The 27,183-nt window shown below is 36.1% G+C and overlaps 3 protein-coding genes across 8 annotated transcripts; 2 read left to right on the top strand and 1 right to left on the bottom strand.

The window, feature by feature from the left end:
- Nucleotides 1–672: 672 nt before the first annotated feature.
- On the top strand, nt 673–12,554 carry LOC117921725 (phosphoinositide phosphatase SAC2-like). Of its 6 annotated transcripts, none has more exons than XM_034839686.1 (17): nt 673–917; nt 1,029–1,285; nt 4,247–4,451; nt 4,535–4,700; nt 5,346–5,568; nt 6,118–6,194; nt 6,632–6,819; nt 6,915–7,012; nt 7,168–7,301; nt 7,475–7,603; nt 8,816–9,266; nt 9,541–9,662; nt 9,805–9,918; nt 10,377–10,559; nt 11,061–11,237; nt 11,702–11,810; nt 12,026–12,554. In XM_034839686.1, exons 2-17 carry the CDS (start codon nt 1,202–1,204, stop codon nt 12,110–12,112), a joined length of 2,547 nt encoding a protein of 848 aa, XP_034695577.1. In that variant the 5' UTR covers nt 673–917; nt 1,029–1,201; the 3' UTR covers nt 12,113–12,554. The 6 variants fall into 6 exon arrangements, with proteins under 6 accessions (XP_034695577.1, XP_034695576.1, XP_034695579.1 ...); XM_034839685.1 differs by having other exon boundaries at nt 673–896; XM_034839688.1 differs by having other exon boundaries at nt 673–896; nt 1,054–1,285.
- A 1,376-nt stretch (nt 12,555–13,930) lies between these two features.
- Nucleotides 13,931–16,670, bottom strand: LOC117922391 (40S ribosomal protein SA). Its single transcript, XM_034840530.1, has 5 exons — nt 16,456–16,670; nt 15,386–15,648; nt 14,962–15,159; nt 14,541–14,766; nt 13,931–14,322 (listed from the first exon to the last, which is right to left on the bottom strand). Exons 1-5 carry the CDS (start codon nt 16,586–16,588, stop codon nt 14,204–14,206), a joined length of 939 nt encoding a protein of 312 aa, XP_034696421.1. The 5' UTR covers nt 16,589–16,670; the 3' UTR covers nt 13,931–14,203.
- Nucleotides 16,671–16,903: 233 nt separating this feature from the next.
- LOC117922390 (CCAAT/enhancer-binding protein zeta) lies at nt 16,904–27,053 on the top strand. The gene is made up of 16 exons (XM_034840529.1): nt 16,904–17,588; nt 18,201–18,276; nt 18,375–18,494; nt 18,871–18,946; nt 19,595–19,663; nt 19,802–19,882; nt 20,597–20,668; nt 21,419–21,511; nt 21,727–21,879; nt 22,814–22,897; nt 23,057–23,200; nt 24,175–24,264; nt 24,775–24,857; nt 24,946–25,341; nt 25,765–25,987; nt 26,103–27,053. Exons 1-16 carry the CDS (start codon nt 16,940–16,942, stop codon nt 26,796–26,798), a joined length of 3,105 nt encoding a protein of 1,034 aa, XP_034696420.1. The 5' UTR covers nt 16,904–16,939; the 3' UTR covers nt 26,799–27,053.
- The last annotated feature ends 130 nt before the right edge of the window (nt 27,054–27,183 follow it).

Here is a 27,183-nt window from a genome sequence, read left to right on the forward strand (position 1 = left end):
CAAAATTTTAATATCGGTTTCCCCTGTAATCAAAATCAGCCCCTCAACTCTATTAAAATTACAAAAGAACCCCACCTTCAAATACCGCAATAAGAAGCCTCCTTGACCGTTTAACCTTCAGTAAATACTAAATTTTAAAACACTTAATTATCCGTTATAAACCCATATTTTTTAATATAATTTATCAAAACCAGCCACGTATGTGTATGAGAATTCAAAAATAACCCCACTTTCAAATGCCCCGTAACAAAAGTTTACATTCGAATTAAATTCATTAATTTACGAAGAGGGTCTCATATATATAAAAATTAAAAGATTGTAAATTTTTTCGAACATAAGTTTGTAAATTTTAAGAATTAAATTTATAAAAAAATTGAGATATTTAGCTATATAGAACTTAGAAAATGAATTTAAACTAAGTTTGAAAAACCTATTAATAAATCTTGGACCGTCAACAACGTTTGAAGATCAAACACAATTTTTAAAAAGCCGAAGTTAAAAACTACGGCTGATAAAATCTAATTATTTTTTGGCGAGTCAAGCGAGTCGAAGAGGGGTGACTCGTTCGAGTCAGGGAGAAAGTGGGAAATAGAATAAAAATGGAGACAAAAATGGGAGTTTTATTTTTTTGAAAATAAAATAAGAAGTAAACGAAGCCAAGAAAGAAAAATCGATTTTTGCCCTTTTGGGGTTTTTTGTGTGGATGCAGTCGCCGGAGCTGTGCCTTTCTGGCTTCTCATGATCCAAAGCCCTGCTCCTCCTCCTGCTCCTCCTCCTCCTCCTCTTCCTCTTTTTATTTTCTCTCTGTAGCCTCATCAAAACGCGTCGTTTCGACCTTCTCCTTCCTCAGCCTCCAACCGCCATATCCGCCGGTTCGATCTCCGCCACAATTTTCCGTATAGTCGCTTTCTTCCATTGTTATTCTCGAAGCCCCGTTATGATTTTCTGATTTCTGAGCTTTCGAGAGTTTGTTTGTGAATCTCATTACAACTTTATGTGTGTACATCTGTGTTGGTGTCTGCGTATAGATTAAGCTTCTGAGCTTCCATGCAGTGAAGGAGCTTCGGAAGATTTGCTGTATTTGGAGGGTCAACACGTAATCTAGGTTTGGTAGGTGACAAGGCCTGCGATCTCTTCTTGTTGTATGTTCATCTGAGTATTCCCGGGCCCGAGGCTCGGGATCCGAACTGTGGCATCAGCAATGGAGCAGCGCACTTGGATCGAACCCGAACCCGGCCCCAACAGTGGCTATTTGCAGAAATTCAGGCTTTACGAGACTCGCGCGGTATAAATATGTGTTTTTTGCTGGATCGGTATTGAATATGCTTGTTTGATCTCTGTGAATTTATTCATGATATTACTCGAGCTGTTATGCTTATTTGATTTTCGTTTTGTTTTTATTTTAATTGTTTTTGTCTTCAGTTTGTGTGTGGTTTTGTATTTTGCATTGTGCTTTCTATTCTTCTCTTCAATAAGCATTCATTATCCTTGGAAGTGTTTGTTTTTGAGCGAAGTTCGTGATTCAGCTTTAAGGAGATGAATTGTTTGCATTGACTGCATTGGAGCTGTTACAGGTCGAGGTCGCCGTAACATATGCTCTGCACATATATCGAATGAATGGTGGGCTGTTCTTGCTTAGGTCTGTTTTTTTTTTTTCCTGAGTTTTTCTTAAGGGATTTTGTAGATTGGGGGGTTTGACTTTGTCCGAGTTTTTAGGTTTTGACTTTGGATTTTAGTGCTTTTCTATCGTCTATTATTGCTATTTTTTTTTTCTTAAGATTGCATTCCTTCATGCAACGGTGGCTTAGGATATCTGCGATTATTGATGCTGATCCACTGATCAGCGTTTTTCTTGGAATTGCCAGTTTATTCAGCCTACTTTTGAGGGATGGCTGTGAAAAGTGATTTTATCTTAGATTTTTCTAATTCTTCACCTTTTTGTTCATCAAATCACTTCCACGTGTCTCCTATGGGCATTGTAAGAAGTTCCTAGAACTTTTAAAAAGTATTAAGTTGTTTGTATTTACCTTCAATTAATAAACCTGACCCCCATTTTCTGGTTTAACTGATAACAATTCATGTATAATTTTACTTAAAAAATATCTCATTAGAAGATCTATCATGAATAACAGCCATTATAATTAGTTAGATTCTGAATGCCATTCAATATTTTCTAAACCAGTCCTCAAATTTTATTCAATTATTGGCATTTCGCATATGGTTTTTAAGTTCATTTCAATGCTGTTACTGCTTAAGAATTTTAAAAATACTCTTACTGGGTACTGTGGATTAATTCTCGACAAAGAATCATTCACAAAATCTGACATTTTTTTGTTTATCTCTTGAATAATTTCCAACCAAGGAGCAACAATAAAATGCAACTTGTGGTTATAATTTTGAATTTTTAAAATACTAACTTCCCAACTCTTGGAACCCTTCAAGTTGTTGCATGATCTTCCTACATGCATGCTTCTCAGCATTTGACTGATTTTAGGCCTATCATCTGTTAACTCACCATAGCCATCATGCATCAATACTCCTTCTTTTTGACCTTTCTTTTGTTCTTGTAGCATCTTCACTTCAGAATTTCTCCTCTTACCACTGCAGTGCTGGTCTTTGCTTCACATGGTTAAGTCATCCAGGAGTTTTTTGCTCATATCATTCATTGGTGCTCCCTCCAGCATCTCTCAAATGCATGCACTTAGTATTCTGTTTTTTCATGCCATTCATGATTCATGATTCAGCATTCCTTTGTTGGCTGAAAGTTAGGAAGTTCCTACCAAGTTAAATTTAGGCTAAATAAAAATTTTCCTGTCTATAGGGGAATTAAAAATCATGGCCTGAATGTATATTCTGCATGTATTGTTTCATTTAAGAACCTAGCTGGTCTCAAAGCCATTTTTTAACAGTTACCCCTGAGCTGTTAACCATGACTAAAGGTTGTACCAATCTGGGCTTGGACCATCATAGTACCACGATGTTTCTGCTTGTCCTGGCCCATTGCCCCTTTTGCATGGTGGGTCTCAATACAATTTTGATACTGGCATGGCCCAATTTTGAATGCTTCTTTCTTTGCTTTCTTTTTATCACCACGAGGGGATTGATGAAATTCTTGCAATCTAAAGTATCACTGATGTTGATAAGCAAACAATAGGGTGAAATATTCATCTTGAGTTGACAAAAAGAGAAAATAGTGATCTTGAGTTCAAGTGATAAATGTAAATACTGTTCTAAAGTATGATATCAAGCTTAGCAGGGTTGTTATATGATTAAGAGATATGAACATGATTTCAATGTTAGACACTCAAAATTCTTCTTTGGGGGGGGTCTGCGCTAAAATGACTTGAACAAGGTTTGAGAACTATTCCCCAACCCAGTTCAAATTTGGGAACATATGTTCTGGCCTTGTTTGGTAGGTGTGGTACAGTTGGCTACCTGTTTAGTTTCATTAATTATATCTGTTCTTTTAAGTGCAAACGGATTTATACTAACAAGTACATATAAACCACACTAGAAAGAGAATTCTATATCTGGACTATGGTTGGTTAGAACTCCTTATCCTGATCCCTACATATACAGGGGATCATCTACACATTTTAAACCCCTTTCTGGCAGGAGCACTTATGTACTCTAGGTTTGTGCTTTTAGTGTATTTGAGCAACCCTATGTTTTTGTGAGTTCTTGACTTATGCCACCTTCTAGGGGCATGTGCTTGCAACTCTTGATTCTTCTTCTAAGGAATGAAAGCAATCATAAAAGTTTAGATGAGTAGGAATTTTTTGGTTTGGATCATTTGTTGACTCGTATTCTTTTTAATTTTAGAGAAATGGTTCCTGTTTTTCCAGCAGTAGCCAGCATTCTTCTTTAAGAAATATATGTTTTTTTTTTCTTTCATTCTATGAAAGAAGTCCAAATTGTTATCTAAGCCATCATATTTTCTTTTATAAATATTCTAAACCTCTAGAGCTTCTTTTTTTTTTTAAAAAAAAAAACTTCATTAGGTGTATATGTATGTAAATAGATATGTAGTTGCTATGATTATAACTATTTGCTTGATGGAAATATTGTTACTCCTTTCTTATTTCTTGATGGCTACTAATAAAGATAGAGTGCCCTTTTGGTGTCATATTTTTTGCACAGATCTATTTTGCATTAACCTATATTTATCTGAGTGTCAATTATTGGATTTCACCTTCTATCTCATAATTCCTTTGTGATATTTATATATCTTTTTTCTATGCAACAGAACTTCTATATAATAGGAAGAGACAAGAACAGAACCTGTTGGAGATTGTTAAAGATTGACAGACTAGAGCCCTCTGATTTGAACATACTTGAAGATTCCACAATATACTCTGAAATTGAAAGCTGTGACCTGTTAAAGCGAATACATGAAGGAAACAAGTCAACGGGTGGACTCAAATTTGTGACTACTTGTTATGGAATCGTTGGTATGCTATCTGCAACATTTTCCACCTAAACCAAATCTTATTTTGTTGTCTTTGGGACTCATGGTGTTTTCTTCTGATTTTAGGGTTCATCAAATTTTTGGGACCTTACTACATGCTGCTTATAACAAAAAGAAGGAAGATCGGTGCAATATGTGGTCATACCATTTATGCTATTACAAAGAGCGAGATGATTCCAATTCCGAATTCTACTGTGCGGTCCAATATGGCTTATTCTAAAAATGAGAACAGGTCTTTTGTCCATTCTGCATGTAAATGTAAAATGTCATTGGTACTTCTATGGAGACCTAAGAGTATAGCATTCAGAATAGCACATTGTCCCTATGTATTAGATGAGAATTGTGTTTTGGTAGGGTTGTTTTATCTTAATTTCAATTTAATATCTTTGGACAAATAATGTGATTTTGAGTGTCTTCCTTTAATTGTAGACAAGTTCTCACTCTGGAGGTAATCTCTGTATTATTGTTGTGAGTACACACTTATTTGCTTCAAACTGGTCCCACATTCCTTATAGTTTGTCTTATGTTGAAGGTGGACAAAAGAATGCATCTGTCAAATTTCTAAATTAAGGAAAATATTAAATGTCACTTGTATTACTACCTCTTCAGTTCATTTCATCTCATAGAGGCCATTGCCAGTTCATTTCCTTCAAATATACAGGGGCAAACTTCATTGCTGTTGTGATGTTAATATAACATATTGAATGAGGCAAGGTATTATCAGGGTTTTTGGGGGGAAATCATTTCTTTTTTCTTTTCTTCTTTTTTTCTCTTGTGGAAATTTGTAATTTGATCTAATGCTTCATTGTTCTTGCATTTTCTTTTCATCAATTTATTGAATATGTATTAACGTGTTTTGCCTTTTTTGATGACATAGATACAAGAAGCTCCTATGCACAGTGGATCTCACAAAGGACTTCTTTTTCAGCTACTCCTATCATGTCATGCGTAGTCTTCAAAGGAACTTACGTGAAAATGAAACAGGACAGTCCCTCTATGAAACAATGTTCGTTTGGAATGAGTTCCTAACTCATGGGATTCGAAATCACCTGAAAAATACACTCTGGACAGTTGCATTAGTATATGGTTTCTTTAAACAGGTATGAGGTGGTTTGGATGTACTTCTTGTTAGTGTTTAAAGTTATTTGAATTATATAAACTAAAGGTAGCTGAATAAAAGATGTATAATTCATAGTGGTTTTCTACTTTTCCTTGATCTTTATACCTTTGTAGTAGATCAGCTGTAAAGAGTCAGACTGCAATACTGGAACATCATATTGGAACAACTTTCCTTAATTTTTTCCTAGTTTTAATGTAGGATACACATTTTCAATAGGTGAATTTTATAATTAATATGGGTATATTTTCTGTTACTTTCTTCTATAGGAAATTACTCTCTTGGAAATTATCTTTTGGAATTATCAAAGTTATTAGCTTGTTAGATCTTATTGTAAAGTTGGTAGCAACTGAATTCTTTGATTAGTTGAATCGGCTGGTGTGGAAGATAATTCTGATTGTGTTCAATAACTGTGCAGGCTTGCAGCCTTCTCATTTTCTGATATTGATGGAAACTTGTTGCACATAACTATGTTCTTACTGCAATGTTGAAGTTTAATGTGGTAATGATACGCTAATGCTTTGTATGCCAGGTCAAACTTTCGGTATCTGGCAGGGACTTCAAGTTGACACTTATTGCCAGACGATCACGTCATTATGCTGGCACAAGGTCTGAACACTTTTGAATGATAAACTTCCTTCTTCCTTATCTATCATAAAAAAAGAAAAAAAGACAATAAACCTCCTTACTTGGGTTATATAAATGGTTGAAACTCTATTCCTTTAATGATGTGTCAGATACTTTATTCAAATCTTCACAACTGATTGCTGTTCATGCCCACCTACAATAACAAGGGATCAGGAGACATCACATGGAGGACTCAAAAGCAGTCTTGCTAATTTTAATTTGATTCATGACCCTAAGTTTCAATAGACATAGTGTCTTTCTAGATGTTCCAAGGGCCATAGTATTTGACATGTGAACTCTCATAGATGGTTCTCTGATTGATGAATTTTAAAAACACTGCATTTTTTTTTCCTGTTCATTCTGTGGTTCTTAAACCTATCATTGCTCACATTTTCTTTCCCCCCTCTTTTCTGCTATAGATATTTAAAAAGAGGTGTGAACGAGAAGGGCCGAGTGGCTAATGATGTTGAGACAGAACAGATTGTGTTTGAAGATGTTCCTGAAGGTTGCCCCGTGCAAATAAGCTCTGTTGTGCAGAACCGGGGTTCCATCCCCCTTTTCTGGTCCCAGGAAACCTCGAGATTGAATATTAAACCCGACATCATCTGTATGTTTTGGGCACACTAAATTTTTGTGATTAAATCGATGACATCTTACCTGCTTTCTCTTTCTTTGTTAGTTGACTCCTCTTTCTGTTTTCAGTATCAAAAAAGGACGTGAATTATCAAGCCACAAGGCTTCACTTTGAAAATCTTGTTAAAAGATATGGAAATCCAATAATTATCTTGAATTTGATTAAGGTAGGCATTTCTGCACCTTTTGAGGAGGCAATTCTTATTTTTGGCTCTAGCTCAATATTTTGATTTTCTTGTATGACAACTCTACCAATCCTCTGATGTAGTCTTCCTTCAATCTTCTTTTGCTTCTATTTGTTATAATTGTTGTTGATAAACAGACACGTGAGAAAAAGCCCCGAGAAACCATTCTTCGTGCAGAGTTTGCAAATGCTATTAAACTTATAAATAAAGATTTAGCTGAGGAGAATCACCTAAAGTTCCTTCACTGGGATCTAAATAAACACTCTAGAAAGTACGTTAACTTCTCCTTTTTATCTTAATCCTTTTTTATATTATTTAATTACTGTTAACATGAATAGAACTGCTTTATTTTTTATTTTTTAACTTCTCCTTTTTATCTCTTATCCCTTCTTATGTCATTTATGTACTGTTATCATGAATGTTCTTTTTTTTAATTTTCTTCAGCAAAGCTACCAATGTTTTGGTACTTCTAGGCAAAGTGGCTGCTTATGCATTGAACTTCACTGGAATCTTCTACTTTCAAGTGATACCGCCCTTAAGGCCTGGACTATTGCTAAATGAACCTTTTTTTGAGTAAGTTAGAAAACTGCTTCGATCTTATGGCATTCTTGTCATGTCTTCTATTGCATATATCTCTCTATTTTTGACTTCTAAGCTTGATCTATGATGTTCCTCTCTTACTATTCAAAGTGTTTAAGGTTGAGAATGTTCTCAATGACACTCCCCCAATCATCCCATCATGGTTAACCTTGTATAGCTCAACCTCTAATTGCTTTACAAAGATATTGAAATTAAGATTGCACATAGCCCCATTTTTATGCTCTCAAAAAAATAAAAATAAAAATAAAAATCTGAAAGGTTTCTTTTGTAATTCCTCTAAGCCTAAAAATTTGAATTTGGTCCAGTGAATTGTTGCTTTATGATGGAAAAGTGGTGCACTTTTGTCTTGAGATAAAAGTGTTCCCCTGGATTGGCTTAAATCTTGTTGAGTACGTCTTCTTCTAATTAATATTCCGCTAACTAATAATTTTTATATCTAATAGTATCTGAGGAACCCTCATGGTCCTAAATCTTGTTGAGTAGGTCTCCTTCTCATGACTAGTGTAATATTACCTTATACCAATTTATTTTCAGGTTTTTCTGTTTATTGCTTGATCTGATCTTTTTAGCGAAATTTTTATCAGAGCATTCCATATATTATTAGATATGTTAATGTATTTGTATAAGGAAACATGTGAAAATATATTAGACCTGAAGAAAGTATACAAGGATAGCAAGCACATGCACACATGTATGGATATATATATGTGTATATATATACACACAGAGCCACAAGCATTAGACATGTAAATTCATCAAAAGTATAATTTGCATGTTAAGAACCACATAACCATATTCATTTTAGGAGCAAAATGATTTGTACGAGTTTCTCAAAATAAAATGCCATCGTACTAGTTATTTTAGTATGACAATTTCTTATTGACATTTTGAATTAATTATTTTGGGTTCTCTTAATACACATGTCTACAGATTATATTGTTGAAAAACTTTTAATTAAAGTACAATGTATGGGATAATACTATTGGAAAATTGAAAATCTAGTTACTTAGAAATAATATTCTCTAATACTTAATAAAGGGCCCACTGGATTGTAATCTTGAAATTAGTAGTTCTTTGGGACCAATAGCATGTTTAGAATCTTTTTCTGGGTCTTGTTGCAATTATTCAATTCCACTTTTTCTTGCACTAAGTATTAACATTGCTGCCAATGCAACTGTGATTCAGGAAAAATGTTTGTGGTGAGTGGTCTCTGAACTCCTCTTGCAATAAAATTGAGGATGCTGATAATTTGGAGAAGGACATCAGCAATTGTAGCAGTAACTCGAGTGGTGACTGTTCTGTAAAGAATCTTTCTTATAGAAATGAGGATGTTGATATCCTAGAATCTGAAGTTAGGAATGCTAGTAGTGGTGCGATTAGAAATTTCTCTTTTAAGCCCCCAATGTTCCAAAAGGGAGTCCTGAGGACCAATTGCATAGACTGTTTGGACCGCACAAATGTTGCCCAATATGCATATGGTTTGGTTGCTCTTGGACGTCAGCTGCATGCTTTAGGATTAATAGATGTCCCACAGATTGATCTTCACTCTACCTTGGCGGATGATTTGATGAAGCTTTATGAGACAATGGGTGACACACTTGCGCTACAATATGGTGGATCTGCAGCCCATAATAAGGTAATGCTGTTGCTTGGGAATATTTATTTTCTATTTTAGATGCTAACAACATGGAAAGTTCTATATTCCAATATAGTTGCAAGCCAGGATGATTATCACCTCTGAAGCTTCTATGAAAATATCAACTAGATTTGTTTCCACTGTGCAGTGCTCTGACTGATTCCTCAAGCTATGTATGAAGTGGAATGAATATCAGTCTTTTACATGAGAGACTCACAGAATTCTTTAATTTATATTCCATATTTCATCATATTGCATTTGTGATGCTGAACAGATATTCTCTGAGAGAAGAGGTCAATGGAAAGCAGCAACCCAGTCCCAGGAGTTCTTTAGAACTCTACAACGGTACTACAGTAATGCCTACATGGATGCTGAGAAACAAGATGCCATTAATGTGTGAGTCAAATAAGCTTTGTTTTTAACTAATGCCCATAATTATTATTGTTTTAGCACAAAATCAAGAACAGAAATCCTTGTGCATAGGCATAGTAATGGGGCTCTTCTAATTAGCTCTACTGTTTACTCTATATTTGACCAGGTTCTTAGGATATTTCCAGCCACAATTGGGTAAACCAGCATTATGGGAACTAGACTCAGATCAGCATTACAATGTTGGTAGGCCTGGTTCTTATTTTGCTGATGAAAATCAAAGGTATGAAATATTTCTTCTTTGGATTGCTAACGTTCTATTATCTTCAAGTTTAAGAAATTTTGTTAGGGCTATATGTCATTGAATCAATAGAAAAAACTTACTACTAGGGAAAACTATGGAGGTCATATTTTTGTGGTATCTATTTCAAAATGTCTTGGGAGGTTCATTTTCACAGTACTGGAACTATCACTCCAAAAATGTGAGACTTCTCAAAGAGTTAATGAAATGTTTTAATCCTCATATGATGATTGGAAATCGACATTTCATATTACCATTTCACATGATACCATCAAGAAGGATAGTGCTGTTCAGTAATTGATCATGTGCTTATAAGGGTGGGAAATGATATTTTTTAACATGTCCAGTGCAATCAGTTATCAACCAAACCGACTTCTTATCTAATGAAAAAAATAAGGTATCTTCCGTAAAATATTTACAAGGACATTTCCTGTATGTAGGTTGGTTTTCAAAAGATCGCTTTCAGACGGCAATATTCTATGTGAAAGCAACTCACCTATGGTAACCTCAGATGTTAAAAAGAAAGAGCTGCCTTCGGCTGAAAAGGGGCAAGGAGGGTTCAAGGGTCTTTCAGAGTCCACACCTGAGATATCGACCTGTGAAACTGATCTTTCTTATTCCAGGTTGCTTACTTCACATTTCTTAATTTTTTTTTAACTCATTGAGCACTCCTAGGTTATCTAACATTTTTAATTCTCTCTGTAATAGGAGCTTCCTATCTGCGCTGTGTAAATTTTTAATATAATGCATGTATGCCTTTGGATAAGGGTGTATTATCTGGGACATAATGGATTTTATCAACTTGCATTGAACAATTGGCTAATTTAGAGTATATCCTTTGACTAAGGAGTGGTGCAGTTACACCTGAATATTTCAGTGGATCCCCCCCTCCTTAGTAGGCTCACATGTTTTTCTTTTGTTTTATCTTTATTGTTATTGTTTTACTTTAATATATTAGTACGAGGAGGATCATCTTGCTGTGAACACTTTTTGCCATTCCTAAATTTGCTTAAATTTTTGTTTCCTAGCTAACAAAAGAAAAATGCATGAATAGAAGATGTAAATTTATTTCCAGGGCCTTAACTTGTGATCTAGGTAATTAAAACGTTGGCTGTCTTTTGTAGGTATACCCCCTCCATGTCACAGAGGATTCTTTTCGCAGAAGCGCATCTGGATCGATGTCTTGACAGTGATCACATCTGTTTCAATGAGCATGGCAATGCATGTAACTGCTCAAACTTTCTTGATGTAGACTGGCTTTCTTCATCTGGAAATTCATGTGAAGAAGAAACATATGAAAGGTAATTATCATCCTATCAAGGAATGCATGTTGGTAGTACCCGTTCAGAAGTCCGAAGAAGAGAAAACTATGGATGCTTTTCACTAAGGGAATAATTAACTTTGCCTTTTGGTAGTGCACCATACCATTGGTGTCAACAACTACTACATCACATCCCTTCCCCCCTAACGCCACCCCCACAATCTACTCCTTTGCTGCCATTGCCATATCAGTGGCCTGCATTGTTATTGCTGCGCTGGTAGCAGTCATCAACACCATGCCTAAACAAGCTTTCTCTTTTTAAAGAAAAACTCTAAAATGTCCCTGCAGTTTTGCCATTGCCCGCTTATCTTCAGTCTCTGGCAAAAAGCAAACACATTCTTTTGCTTGCTTCATAGAAAAATTACTCAACAAGCCTGACCAAATGATGCCTTAATTATTTTTTTTTCCAAGCACTTGAATGATGATGAACTGTAATGGCTGCAGGTCTACTCTCATAAACTCTCCCTTTCCTGGGCTGTCATCTGATAGTGTTGTGAATGGGCTAAGCATCGACACTTCCACAACCGCAAGTGAGTCCAGCTCCAGCATTAAGGTTGGTATTCTTTCATTTTATTCATCCTTAGACGAAAATTGCATGTTTCCTGGATCAATCTTGTTTGAAAAATGTTGCACTCTTTAGTTTCATTTTAGACACTAATTCACATCTTATTTGTATGTTGTTCTGACAACCGGAAGAGCCGGGTGCAATCTTTTAACATTCAATTATAGACAGACCCCATTATTGATTTAAGAAACATCATTTTGCAGCTTGCAGCACAGAATTCTGATGCTGTTGCTGAATTTTCTGATACCTTCGTGCGCTGGGTAACTCATGGCGAGATGCTGTTCTATTGAAGTTTTACGTAAATTATTTTTGTTCGAAATCCATTATCTATTCCCATCATTATATGATTCCGCCCATCCAAAGGATGTGCACCCCATCCAGAGAATAAACAGCAAGAGAGAACCACCAAAGCATAGTTCCGGCGTTTGCGTCAAAGACACAGCCCCTCAAGAAAGGTATTGTGTAAGGTGACGTAAATTCACTGCATTTCTCGGCCACTAGGGCATGATACAAGAGTACCAAGTAAATAGAAACAGCTAATTCTTTAAGGAGATCCTTCAAGTTCTTCAACCCAATTCTCCTTCCCCTCCCCCTTCCAAACTCCAGATTTTTCAATCTCTGTAAATATTTCATAAATATGTTCACTTAGTTGGAGGCGGCCCATTTATTCAACGGTTTTAGGTTCTCGTTTTCTTCTCATCTTTTATTATATTTATTTATTTATTTATTTCACCTCTTTTTTCCACTGGACAGAATTAGGTTTCATCAACCTATAATTTTAAACTGAATTTCTACCATCCTTCGGGACTGCAATTCTTAGATATTTTACAAAAGTGTGGATGCTTGTCTTTTATTTGCCAGTGCTAATGATGTCACGTAGGGTATATAAAAATAGGGGTTAATTTTCCCATCCATAACCCAACCTCCATTCTTACGGTGCTCATGTTTTGCTAATATGAAGATGAAAAGGAAAAAAAAAAGAAAAAAGGATGCTTATTAGAGAGCTGTCTTTAGTTGAAGGTGCATTGCGTTTTGCTCTACAAAAAATTGAACCATTTTTTAAATAGCAGTCGGACAATTGTTGTAAAAGTGCTCTTTTAACTAAAAGGCTTTGGGAGAAAATGAGTAAAATTTTAGAGGAAAAGTAAAATCAGAGGAAAAATAAATAATTCTTCAAAGTTAAAGAATTGTTTTCATTTCTTTTAAGAAATAAAAAATTAAATTAAATAATTTAAAATGTATAAGTAATAATAAATTTTAATTATATTTTAGGGTTTTTTTAATAATAAGTATTAATACAATTGTTTAGAGTGTATTAGACAATGTTTTTACTTGGGAGTGTTTTCTCTAATATTTTAATAATTTTTTAGGTTTTTATAATTATTACTTAAATTTTGATAAATATATATATATTTTTTAAAAAATATTTCTTAAAATCACTATCGGTCTTAAAATGTGTTTAATAGTTATTCTGAAATGTGTTTAATATTTTTTTAACACTTAAAAATACTTATTTTTTAAACATTAATAATGTTAAAAACACCTCCTTAAATCATTACCAAACACACTTAATCCTATTCCCATACCAAACACACTCATAATCCTATTCCCATGCATCGAAGGGAAGCAGTTTCTCCCTCAGCAAGAAACTTTTTGGGTATTTATTCATTATTGAACTTCGTATGACATTACAGAAACTTTAGGTTGTTCCGGATCAGATCTTTTTGCTAATAATAAAGAATGCATCTTCCTATCCCCCCACCCTGTATTTATTTATTTATTTTTAATAAAAACTAAAAGAGACATCTTCCTTCCAAATCTGTATATAAAGTGCCACCAATTAGTAACAAAAATTGCCCTCAATTTCTAAAAGGTCAGACAAACCCTGTTACATATGGGCAGCAAAACCCCACTACCACAAATTAAAAATTAATATAATAAGCATCAAAACCAAATTCACCAAAAATAACCTTAACGAAGTAGGCGGTAACACAATGCATATCATACATAACATGCAGGAAGAAGAGACGGAATTATTAGTCTCCAATGGATGATATGAGGTAGGCATTCCAAGTCTGCTGTTTGGTCTTTCACCAGATTCACTTGTAAATTATTTCCCATGTGTAGAGAGCTGAAAACCTTTATATCTCAGTTCTTGAGATCCAGGATTAACAAAAAACGTCCTAAAAAGTAATTCAAACTTTAAATCCCTCACATAAGAGAAAGACAGCTGTGTTTCTTTCAAATATCCAAACATGAAATGTCAAAAATTCTCATAAAACTAGCCATCATCTACAACTAAAAACTCTGACCAAAAAGAAATCCCTTCTTAAATAGCAAATGACAAGTGTTTAAAACTTGATTTTAGATTGGCTCATCCATCACTCCCAGCTGGGAGTAGGAGGAACACCTTCAACTACTGGGGGGGGGCCTGGTACTGGTGGTGCAGCTGCAGCATCCCATCCATCTGTTGCAATTGGAACTGCACTTGGCAATGGAGCTGCACATTCAAAGAGAATGTTTCAGGGCAGTTAACAGAATAATAAGCTAACACAATAATAATTATAAAGCTTAAACAATTTTTGATAAATGAGTTGATATATTGGTCTTTCATATTTACATGGAGAACTTGGCCTTACACTGCTATGAATCACCTAAACAAATTATCATAGTATAGTAAGTAATAACATGCAAAAAAAAATAAATAATAAATCTAACCTGCATCCCCCCAATTGCTTCCTGGAACTGCAGGAATGGGAGCCACTGCAGGCGCATCAGCGCCCCACTGGGGGGCATCAGTAATTGGGGCACCCCAATCACCGCCGCCGAGACCACCAAGTGCTGTGGCTTGGTAATCTGTTATTCCATAATCTGGGGCAGCAACCACTTCATCCCCTTCTTGTTCCTTCGGCTCCTCAGGCTCCCTGTAGAAAAACAGATCCACCTACATATCGAGGAAAGATCATGGCAAGTCAAAATCATCAAGTGATCATCCACCAGTGGGCAAGCTAAATCATCAAACTCAAAAATGTAAACCTCAGTACAGTGCAAAAACTTGTAAATTCGTCGTGCGTCAATTCAGAAGCAAATAATACTGTATGAATTATAAAAACCCAAAATGGTTTTCTGATATGTTTACCATCACATCCCACTTGTGTCCAGGAGCAATAGTGCGACGCATCTGCAGAACCATCCTTGCCAACAGCCAGAACAGACAGCCAATGCTGTGCTTTCCCTTGTTATTGGCTGGGATACCAATGTCAACGTACCGCATAGGGGAATCAGTGTCACAGAAAGCGATAGTTGGAATGTTTCCTAGTGCAGCTTCCTTAATAGGCTGAAAACAGTTGTTGTGACGATAAGTAAAAATCCTGGACTAAATAACTCATAACACAAACTCATACACTATACAAAGATAAATTAGATGAACCAAAATAAATCAGAATTAGACTATATATTAAACATTTCCCTGGTTGGCTAGAAAAAGTAGTCTATGCACCTTCCTTGAACCCTAAAACCCAAACTAAAAACAGAATTTATAAAGATGTGTGTTATTCACTTACCTGGTGATCAGTTCTTGGGTCGGTGAGGATGAGAAGACGGGGCTCACTGAAAGATGTCTGGAGCTGATTGGTGAATGTACCTGGTGTGTGCCTTCCAGCAATCGCATGAGCACCAGTGTACTGAGCAAACTTCAAAACTGCCCTCTGCCCATAGGGCCTAGCAGACTGGACAATGATGTCCTTAGGGTTCTCAATCGCAACAATCACCCTGGCTGCAAGCTGCAGCTTCTCCCATGTTTTTCCAAGGTTGATGATGTAAATCCCTGATCATTAGAAAGACAAAAGATCTTAAAATTTTGGCAAAATCATTTCATATCTACAAAAACCGATCATCCATCAAATCATATTGTTTTCCGCAGATGATTAAGTTACAAATTTAAAATATAATAAACCTAGTACAGGGATTTTCAGCTGATTTAGTTGGTATTGCGAGGGAGACAACTAATACATTAACAAATAAAAATCAATCTAGATTGAATTCCAATACCATTTACACTAACATTAATTGATTTGAAAGTAAACCACCAAATATTCAACATAACATCAGCAAGGGGCATCTTAAATCTCCGTTATTCTTCGAATTGATTGGTGAAAATATAAATAAACACATTTTTGGCATCTTGAAAACTTCATTATTAGTGAATTCGAAAAACTAGAAAACACCCACAAGCTCAATCCTACGATCGATACCAACCCAACCATTTATCTTTGTTCAGATTTGCACTAACTTCAGTAAAAACCAAACCGGAAAACACAATCCCAAAAATTCAATCAAGGAAAAAAACTTTCAACAAATCACAACATTATAAAAAAAAAAAAGCATACAAAACAAGTATTTCAATGCTTCTACAACCAGGGAACTTAGATCACCAATCAGTTCAACACCGAAAATGATAGCAGAAATAAAACAACCATTTCTCGAATGCTATTATTCGGATCTCAAATTTTCCAATAAACCGCAATAAGAAAGGAAAGAAAAATGCACATGCAGATCGACAAAGAGAAAAATCACCCAACCGAAGAGACGAAAGATTTCAACAGGAAATTGAAGAATGAGAGAGATAGAGTACCATCATTGCGGCGCTTGAAGACGTAACGTTCCATCTGGAAGTTACAGTTCTTGGTTCCGAGGTGAACCTCGGCGGCGAGCATCATCTGTATGTCCTGTTCCTTCTGAGATAGAGTTCTAGTGGGAGTCGCCATGGCTTTCTGATTTCTCTTTCTCTGAAAACCCTAGACTGCTCTTATCTCGCCAATTCGCTCTCGCGCTAGGGTTTCGGGAGTGGGCATTTGGGGGCTTTACAGCAATTTAAAGGCAGAGACCCAAAACCCTAGTGCCCTTAATTACTATTCTACCCCTCTCATATCCATAATTATCCATTTCTATGGGCCCAGTCCAAGAGTAAAGCCCAAATGTTTCAATCCATTGGGTTTTGTTTTTGGGCTTCAAAGTGCTTGGGTCCATGACCCGCAACCCATCGTCTCTAAGCCTAAAGCCTTAAACCCTAGTTGGAGTTGCAGAGACGCACCAGTCTCAACAATTCGATTGCGAAAATGGCGAATTCAAAGCCAAAAAAGTCCTCAAATCCAGAGTCCATGGAGCTTATCAGAAACGAAGTAGCATCCTACGCTTCTTCAATTGGCCTCTCTTCTTCTCTCCCAAGCTCCGGCTTCAACGACTCCGATTTCCGGAAGACCGGAACCCTCAAAGCTCCCAAAACTCCGAAACTCCTCAAAGATTCCTCTAAACCAGAGGATTTTCCCCAGAAAACCCAGAAAAGGAAAGAGCAAAATCAGAAGCCCAAACCCAAAGTTTTCGAGTCTGCGCTTGACCAAAATAAAGGCTTCGACCGCTTCAAGAACCTTCCAAAGCTTCCTTTGGTGAAAGCGAGTGTACTTGGAGTTTGGTATGTGGATGCGGCGGAGTTGGAAGCCAAAGTGTTTGGGAAGGAAGGGAAGAAGAAGCTTGAGGCAAAGAGTGTGGAGGAGTGGAAGGTTGTGGTGGCGAGGAAGAGAGAGGTGGCTGAGAGGCTGATGGCGCAGTATGTGCAGGACTACGAGTCTCCAAAGGGCCAGAGTGGGGATATTAAGATGTTAGTTACGACGGCGAAGGCAGGGACGGCTGCAGATAAAGTTTCAGCCTTCTCGGTTATGGTCGGAGAGAATCCAATTGCGAATTTGAGATCGCTTGATGCACTTTTGGGTAAATTTACAAACACTTTGCTTTTATAATGAATATTCAGTTCGTATATTCGCTTTCTTATTGGTGATTGTAGTTTGTTTTTTAGGAGTTGAAGCAAAAGGGTGATTCTGTATATGTTTGGTTGTACTTTATCATGGTTTCTATGAGTTCATTTTATTTTAGGTGGATAAGTTTTATCGGTATTCAAAATGGAGTGAGACCCATTTAAAGCAGAGGTGATATCTTGGATTGAATGAAGGTTGAGAACCTTTTAGTGCAACTTCCAACATTTGAAATTGTTGAACTTTTAGTTACTGGGCATAGGGTGTTCGAATACTATGGGATACACAATTTCCATTCATTACCGTTGAGTGTGGATTGATATTATGATAGAGCTAGTTTAGACTATTTTTTCGAGATTGTATATTGGGGTTTGGTCTATTGTACATCCTAACATGCACTTCAAAAGCTTGTGTTGAGTGGAGCTTACTGGTTTGTGTCAGACTTTATTTGGCGTATCCAAACTGATATCAAGTTATCATTTCAAGATTAATCACTACTGATACTGTTATTGATGTTGGTACTGTGTTCTACTTTAAGTTGGTTGCTCATGGAACTGACTGTTTGATGCAGGAATGGTGGCATCAAAAGTGGGAAAGCGCCATGCCCTCACAGGCTTTGAAGCACTAAAGGAGCTGTTTGTTTCAAGGTTGACTCCTTCTCTCTCTCAAACATGTAGATACACACACAATCACAATTTTTCTACTAGTTGGGGAAATTTCTAACCAGATGTGTGGTCTCTTACAGTCTATTACCTGATCGGAAGCTGAAGACCCTCCTACAGCAGCCACTAAATCATCTTCCTGAAACAAAAGATGGTTACTCCCTTCTACTTTTATGGTATTGGGAGGAATGCTTGAAGCAGAGGTTTGTATAACCTTTTCTTTGTTTTAGTCTATTACCTGGTTAAGGGTTTTGAATCAGATACCGTCCCTTTATATTAAGAGAGCATACAGCAATATGAAGACACAAAACTACCTTTCGTTTGTCTCTACTAATATATAAAATTTATTACTATTTTTACATCAGATGGGACAAGTCCTTGATAATACTGTTTGAAAACCCATCTTGTCACTTCTAAAGAGTCACTTAATCATGGTCCATGCTGTACTAATTAAAGTAATTATTACATTCTTTTCACTTATCGTAATTAATAACTGCATGTAATTTTAGCTGAACTGACTTTCAGTCTCTTTCATAAAATGAACTTCATTTCTTATCTAAATACACATGACTATGTCAGGTATGAGCGTTTTGTCGTTGCCCTTGAGGAAGCATCAAGAGATATGTTACCGATACTCAAAGACAAGGCAACGAAGGTTGGTTTGTTCTCTTGTTCTTTGTACTTCACTGTACTGCTGCATTTATGTCCATGATCAGGCACTTGTGTTTATTTAATGGATATATTTTCTCATGCAGAAGTTTTATTCCTGTGAGAATAGTATTTTGGTGCAAGTGTATCACACTATGCTTACCTATTTTTATGCTTATACAAACTACTCCATTCTGAATGGATTCATCCTGTTGGTCTCTGGTGGGTGAATTGGCCTGCTGGGTCTGTGTACTGAAACTTCTTTTGAATATCTTACATCAAGCAAGAGAGTTAAAGCAGTGATTTTTTATGATGCTAATTTCTCTAATATTATAAAAATTGAGTTTTGATATCTGTTCTGCTAAATTTTATTGTGCCTTGTATTTGAGCTGTGGATTCAAAATTGAACTCCTCAATCAATACCAGTATGAGGAGTCTGTTTCAGGTACTTCAATCTTTTATTTGCTAATTTGGTTAAATACAAGACCATAGAGTCTGGACTTAAGTATTTTAGCAGTGGGAATTGGTAAATGAACTGGTTGACTCCCCTTCTTTCTAATTGCTGTTGTTTGACCAAAATTGCTTGTCGCATTTAGGATATGTCAATATGGTAACTTGTGGTTGAAGCTTTCTTACATTTTCTGGTTGCTTTCAGACCATGTATGCCCTGCTGAGGGGTAAACCAGAGCAAGAGCGCAGATTGCTTTCTGCCCTGGTTAACAAAGTAAGTCCACATTGCATTTTGGCTTCATTTGATAATCTCAAATATTAAAATCTTCATATGCCAAAGTACTTTCTTTTAGAGTTGCTACAACCTATAAAACTTGTCTATTGTTTGTTTTTATTTTATGGTTATCTACAGTTGGGGGACCCTGGTGCTAAAGGTGCATCCTATGCCGATTTTCATTTATCAAATTTATTGACCGACCATCCAAACATGAAGGTACTATCGAGTTTAGGTGCTATTTGTTTTTTGTTTTATATGTATGTTTTTGGAGTGTCATTAGTGAAAGGTGACTAGTGTTGTTAATAATGGCTGCAGACCAATAATAAACTAAATGAAACTTCATTGGAGTGTGGTAGTATAACTGTGTAGGATGATACATTTCATTCAGGAGTAGAGAGTTTTCATGTGCTTGTATTTTTCAAAACCAGTATGATGTGTGATACTGAACCTAGACAACTAAGTGAGTTTTTGTATTTAGTAGTGTATGTGGAACTACATTGTTTAATCTTTCCTTCTTTCTTCTTTTTCCTCTTTCTATAGTGAACCATTTAAAATTTATAGTAGTACATTGGTTTCTAATTATCTTTCAAGGACCTTCAGAATTTAGGGCCAATGATAGATGGATCAGAGTGAATCTTTGTGCTACTGGGTAATGCAAGTTGATGCTTAGATGCTATTGTATTTGTTAAGGAGGTGTGCAGTTGTAAAAATTTAAAATGCACCACACGGGATTTGTTATTAGGTTTACATGGAAAAAAGAGATATTTACTGACCTTTTTTGAGTCTCTCTTAATCCTTCCATATAATTTCATAAGTCTTTTCTATGATGTAGCCTTGATGTATTCTGACATCTGATCTATGGATATCCTTTTTTTTTTTTTCTTTAGTAATTTTCTATCCTATGCTTGTATTAAGAGTTCTTCTGTACAGGCTGTGGTGATTGACGAGGTGGATGCTTTTCTCTTTCGACCTCATTTGGGATTACGAGCAAAATATCATGGTGTATGTCCAAATCATTTCTACTGCTAACCTATGGAACTTTACTTGGCCCCAGAGTAACCAAAGCCTGTAGTATCATTATATGGCTTGTTACAGTGATGGTTTTGTTTATTAATTTATTTCAATTTGATCCACATGTGTATTCTTATGCTTTAGTATTTGTAATTTTGGATTTTTTAAAGCCTGTCAAGAAAAAAAAAAAAGGATTTTCTTAAAGATTAACGTAGTAAAGGCATCCTAGCACAGTGATTAAAGCATTTGGAGAGGTGGGTCATGCCTGAGTTTGTACCTCATTCCCCTTTTCCCTCCCCTCCCCCCAGGGTAAACTTATAGACAATTAGTATGGCATTCTCTGTGGTCCCTCATATGTGGAAAAAGCTGTATAAATGATCTTCTGTAGCAATGGTAACATAATTTTTAATCCATTAGAGCAATTGAGGCTCCAGGTTTCATCCTTCATTTAAAGTTGTCCAGGAATGCACTTGAATATTTATAAAATAATGCATGTACTAGTGAAAACTATTTGAGATCTTCTAAGTGAACGTGATTTTAATCCCTATTGTTTTGTCATTATTTACTGATCTTGTCACAAAATGAATGGGTTATGCTTTTTTATGGATTGCCAAATTTCCATTTATTTCTAAACTACATTTCAGATTGTATGGAATGATGCATTTTCATTCAAATTTCCATGATTTAGATGCACTTGATATGACCTGAAAGCCTTATTCATATGATTGCATACAAATGCAGGTTAACTTCTTGAGCCAAATTCGTCTAAGTAATAGAGGAGATGGACCAAAGGTGGCCAAACGTTTGCTAGATGTATATTTTGCACTCTTTAAGGTATTGATAAAGTTCTATATCTATTTTGTATGATAAGTCTGAACTGACATATTTTCAGTCACACCAAGTCACTTCTCAAATAACTTCCACATATTTAGACACTAGTTCATCTGTAGTATTCTGTTGAATCCTACTCTGCCTATTTGAAATTCCAATGATGAGATGTTTTTTCCTCTTCTTTAAAAAATGTATAAATGTACATATTTCAATCTCAGGTACTGATTTCTGAGGCAGGTGGTGATCAAAAGATTGACAAAAGCAGCAAAGCAGGTGGAAAAACTTCCAGTTCTTTTAAGAATAATAAAGCCAAAGATGCAATGGAGTCTCATGTTGAAATGGATTCACGACTGCTGTCAGTTCTTCTAACAGTAAGTATAAATATTTCTTGCTTCTGCTTGAAAAGTTTCTGTATGTAGGCCATTTTAGCTATGCTAAAAAATGATGTTGGCCTTTTTATAGTAACCGATAAAATAAACGTGCCTAGGTTTTAGGCTTCAAGATCTGTTTTTTCTTTTTTTCTTTTTTTTTTAATAGGCAAACAAAGGTTCAAACCGGCTATTTTCACCCAAAAAAAAAAAAACCTCCAAAAAACATTAAATCTATAACCTTTTATCCACAATGAAGACTATCTATAAAGCCCAACAATGTAGAATTAGACGTCCCTAGACATGCCCTGGATTACTCCAGAAGGGATATAATGAGGGGTTTCCTCCAGTTTTTGATTTGATGTCTCTTCTCCATTAAAGGTTTGGTGGTTATGCTTCTTCCAAATGCACCAAAATAAGCAAAGGGGGGTGAACTTCCTCCAATTATCCAAACCACTCATCTTCCAACCCAAAAGATGCTCTCCAGTTGACTCCAGAAAGACCCACTGCAGTCTGAAGATATTCAGCAGTAAAGCCCAAAAATATTTAGACTTCTAGATCTTCTAGTCCACAAGTCAGAGAAATTATGCTAAACTCCGGCTATTTGCACACTGACTTGAGGTTTTAGTTCTTGCTCTCAATCTTCTATTCCTTGGAAAAAAAAAGCTTCTGATGCATAGATATCTATTGCAGTGTACAAGTGACCAGCTCTGGACTATAATAATTTATAAAGAATTTATAGAATGCTCTTTGCTATTGTTCCACTAGTCTTGAATCATGATGTAGTTCTCCATGTGGATCTGTATTAGCCACACATATTACATAATATTTGGGTTTCTGTAACTCATGATTCATTGAGTAGGAGTTTTATCTTTGAGTGAGTGCATCCTCATCGCCCCTTAAAACTTATACTTCCCTTTTCTTGCCATATCCTCAGGGAGTCAACAGAGCATTTCCTTATGTTTCAAGCATTGAGGCTGATGATATTATTGAAGTCCAAACACCAATGCTCTTTCAACTGGTAAGAAGCAAAGCTTGATGTGAATTTTTTTATATGATAGAAGTGTGAGTAACATTGTTTAGTGTTATTATGTCTTTTTGCTGTTAGATATCAAGCTTGTCATTTTTTTTATTTTTCATTGTGGCATGTCATTGTTGATATAGAACTTCAAACATGCAGGTTCATTCGAACAACTTCAATATAGGAGTTCAAGCATTAATGCTTCTTGACAAGATATCATCCAAAAATCAAATTGTTAGTGATCGGTTTTACCGTGCATTGTATTCAAAACTGCTACTTCCAGCTGCCATGAATTCTTCCAAGGCAAGTGAATTTGGTTATATTTGTTCAATATCTGTTGCATTGAAAATATGTGATCTGATGCTGTGGGATACTTAGGTAATGTGTGGGAGATGACATCTTGGGAGACCCAAGAATGAAATGTCATCATAGTGATTACATACCAGCACAATGAGAGTCCATGTTAAAGATCACATGAAATATCAAAAAGCTGGTTTATCATAAAAATCATAAAACACCCTTTGTAATCTTTCAGCTTGAGTTAGCATCTTCATAAGTGAAGGTTCAATGCCTTTGTTTGATTTTGTAGATTGGGTAGGGCCTTGCTGAGAGTCAAGGTGGTTTTTTGTGTCCTCTCTTTTGAGGCCTTCTTTTAGGTGCTCCTTGTGTATGTCCTATGTATTCTGGTGTATATTTTCCTATCATTAATTTATACATACCTATCCTTACCTATCAAAAAAAAAAAAAATAGAAATGATAAAGCACCTTTGTGTGAGGGGGCATATAGCCATTTTTATGGTACTGAATGTTAACTAGGTTTAAGTAGTAGACAAGGATTAATCAATATCCAATTCAAGTTTCAGTAGCCCAAATCTTACTGTCTGATGGCAGGTGTATTCTGCCTTTTTCAGTGGGGGCTGGGTGGAGATGTGTTGTTGGGTGGCATTTGTGTTAAAGTTTAGTCCCTTGTTTCTTCTTTTTCTTCTTAGGTCCTATAAGAAAATTTTTTCTGATTACTTTTTTCACTATTGGTTCTTCATGTTGCTCACAGCCAACTTTGCAGGAAAATGTAGGGCTATGAGATCACTCTTTTGGGTTTTGTGTCAAATTTATTGTGCATAGTTCTGTTCAATTTCCCTCTTTTCTAAGTTGCTAAGGATCCAACTGGTCCTCTTGCTAAATAGCATGGACAGAGTTGTTTTCTAGTTGGCAGTTGTTCTTTATATGAGCAGTTGTGCTTATGTTTCCCTTTTTTGTAATTTGTGTTATTTTTTCAGGCAGAAATGTTTATTGGACTACTTTTGAGGGCTATGAAAAATGATGTAAATTTAAAGCGTGTTGCGGCCTTTGCCAAGCGTATATTGCAGGTCAGTAACAAAATTCATTTTTCTGTACTTGTCCTTTCCTTGGGCGGGGTATCATCCGACAACTGTATAATATCTGTTGAATGCCTGTGGATTTTGTTAGGTCATCCCTTCAAGTATTTTCAGGGACAAATTTCCTAAACAACTGCCTGAATGTTGGTTGAATTTTCTTTAACCCCCCCAACTTTTTTTTTTTTTAAAAAAATCGTTTTGCTTTCATGGACAAGAAGTTAATTTACATTTTGAATTCTGGATTTTATTCTTATATATCTTGTTTGATTGCTTGGAAGATTGAGGAAAGACAAATTTTAGTAACAAAACAGGGTGTTAGTAATTTTCCTTGTGTGATGTTAACCTTTGCCTATGTTTGAAGTGTTTTGGAAGTGTGAATTGTATTGAAGAGGAGCATTATGAGGCAGTTTTGGTTCAAGAAAGTCTCTGTAGTAGTAGATGATTATGTTTCAATCCCCCTTTTCACACTTCATCAAGGATTGACTTGTTAAATATCAACAGATGGCACTTCAGCAGCCTCCGCAATATGCCTGTGGATGCTTATTTCTGCTTTCTGAAGTTCTTAGAGCTAGGCCACCCCTATGGTAAGGCTGACTTACTTTAAATATGCTCTAGTGTGGTTTAATTTATAAATCCATTGTTTCTGATAAATGATTTGTTCTTACTATGCAGGAACGCAGTGCTTCAGAACGAGTCAGTTGATGATGAGCTTGAACATTTTGAAGACATTGTAGAAGAGACTGAGAATGAACCCAGCACTGTAAAAGAAACTGAGGATAAAGGGAACACTGTATTGGAGAAACGAGAAAGTACTAGGGAGTTAATTAATATTAGTAAAAACATGAAATCTGATGGTGACTCCTCAGAGGATGAAGATGACTCTCCAGCCTCTGATTTGGAATCTGATGTTTCTGATGAAGGAGAAGACTTGCTCATAGAAAATGATTTGGAAAATCTCCAAGAATCCAAAACATTTTCTGATCATAATGGGAACCAATCTCAAGTCTCTGTTACAAAGCCTCGTCTGCCTGGAGGCTACGATCCAAGGCACCGGGAACCTTCTTACTGGTAGATTTCCCTTCTTATCATTTCTTAGCTTCATATATCAGGAAAAGAATTTTTTTTTTCTTAAAGCATACTTTTTCTGAGATTGTTGTGCTGCATTTGGTTGTGTTGCTTGCACCAAATATGCCAGGGGGGCTAGAGGCATTGTAACTTGCTTCGGACTTAAAATAAGCCAATAAAATTAGCAAATGGATTTATTACTACAGTAAATATATTATCATTATATACTAAACCATAGTTTCTTCTTTATTGTGAAGTTGAAACCATTGCATTGCAGGGCAGATTGAATTGGTTTTCTTTTTCGTTTCTTTTTTTTTTCCCCTTTATTTGGCTTAGCATCAACTTTACTTTCTTTCATCACCGTGCTTAATTTATTTTCTAAGCGCGGGTGCCTTGGCTCTTTTTATCTGTTCTATGAACCAACAGCAATGCAGATCGTGTGAGCTGGTGGGAGCTGACGGTACTTGCATCACATGTGCATCCATCTGTTGCTACCATGGCTAGGACAATTCTTTCTGGAGCCAACATAGTCTACAATGGAAATCCATTAAATGACTTATCACTTAGTGCTTTTCTGGACAAGTTAATGGAGAAGAAACCAAAGGCAAGCACATGGCATGGTGGTTCTACAATTGAACCTGCCAAAAAGGTTAGTTTAGTTCTCTAACTTCTTTTATATAGCTACTATTTTTCCCAAGGCTTCCTACTATCTTGCTGTCATAATATTTCTTTTAAGTTGCTTTTTTCTTTGTCCTTTTCTTCAGCTGGACATGAATCATCATCTGATTGGAGCGGAGATTCTCTCATTGGCTGAAATGGATGTACCCCCAGAAGATCTTGTTTTCCACAAGTTCTATACAAATAAAGTGACCTCCTCAAAGAAGCCAAAGAAGAAAAAGAAGAAAGGGGCAGAGGATGAGGCAGCTGAAGAGTTTCTTGATGCCGATGGTAGTAATGGGAGTGATGATGAAGAGGTTGAGGTGGATGGTGGCGATGAGAGTGATAATGAAGAGATTGAGAACATGTTGGACACAGCTGATCCTCCTCTGGAATCAAATAGTGATTATGATTATGATGATTTGGACCAAGTTGCGGGTGATGATGATGATGACTTAGTGGGGAATGTCAGTGATGCTGAGATGGACATCCCTCCAGACATGGCTGAGGGGGAAGATGATGAAGACTTGGTTGGTAATGACAACAATGGTGAAAATAGCGAAGATGATATTGATTTTGGGGATGCAAGTGATGATGATAATGATGATGGTAATCAACTCAACAGTAAGAAAAGAAAACAAAGGAAGTCTGGTGGGAAGACTGGAAAGTCCCCTTTTGCCAGCCTTGAAGATTATGAGCATCTGTTAAATGCAGAAACTCCTGCAGACAAGAAGCCCAAATCAAGAAAAAGATCTACAGAAAAGAAGTCCAAGTCGCGGAAGAAGAGAAAATCAACCAATTGAGTTCCATTCCATCTCAACTTTCCCAATCCGCCATCCCACAGGATTGCAGTTGTTCCTAAAGTTTTCCAGATTCAAGTTTTCAATTTTGATTAATTACCACCCACATAACATGGGTCAAAAGTCAGTGGTTTAGGCCTCTCATAGTTCTTAAAATATCGCTTCTGAGTTATATTTGTTCCATTGCTACAATGTATGATAGCGTATCAGTTTTCATAATTTAGTTGATTAATCTTATCAATCTCCATGATTTAGGCACATTTTTCTGTTTCCTTCGTTTCGGTTTTTAGGGCAGTGTTGCCCAATTCCTATAGGGCTATTATTTGAATGCAGAGAATGGGTAACAATCCCTTCACTTTTAAGCCATTCTGATCCAAAGATTAAAGTG

Source organism: Vitis riparia, chromosome 9 (genome assembly GCF_004353265.1).
Source record: "Vitis riparia cultivar Riparia Gloire de Montpellier isolate 1030 chromosome 9, EGFV_Vit.rip_1.0, whole genome shotgun sequence".
Classification (NCBI taxonomy): Eukaryota; Viridiplantae; Streptophyta; class Magnoliopsida; order Vitales; family Vitaceae; genus Vitis; species Vitis riparia.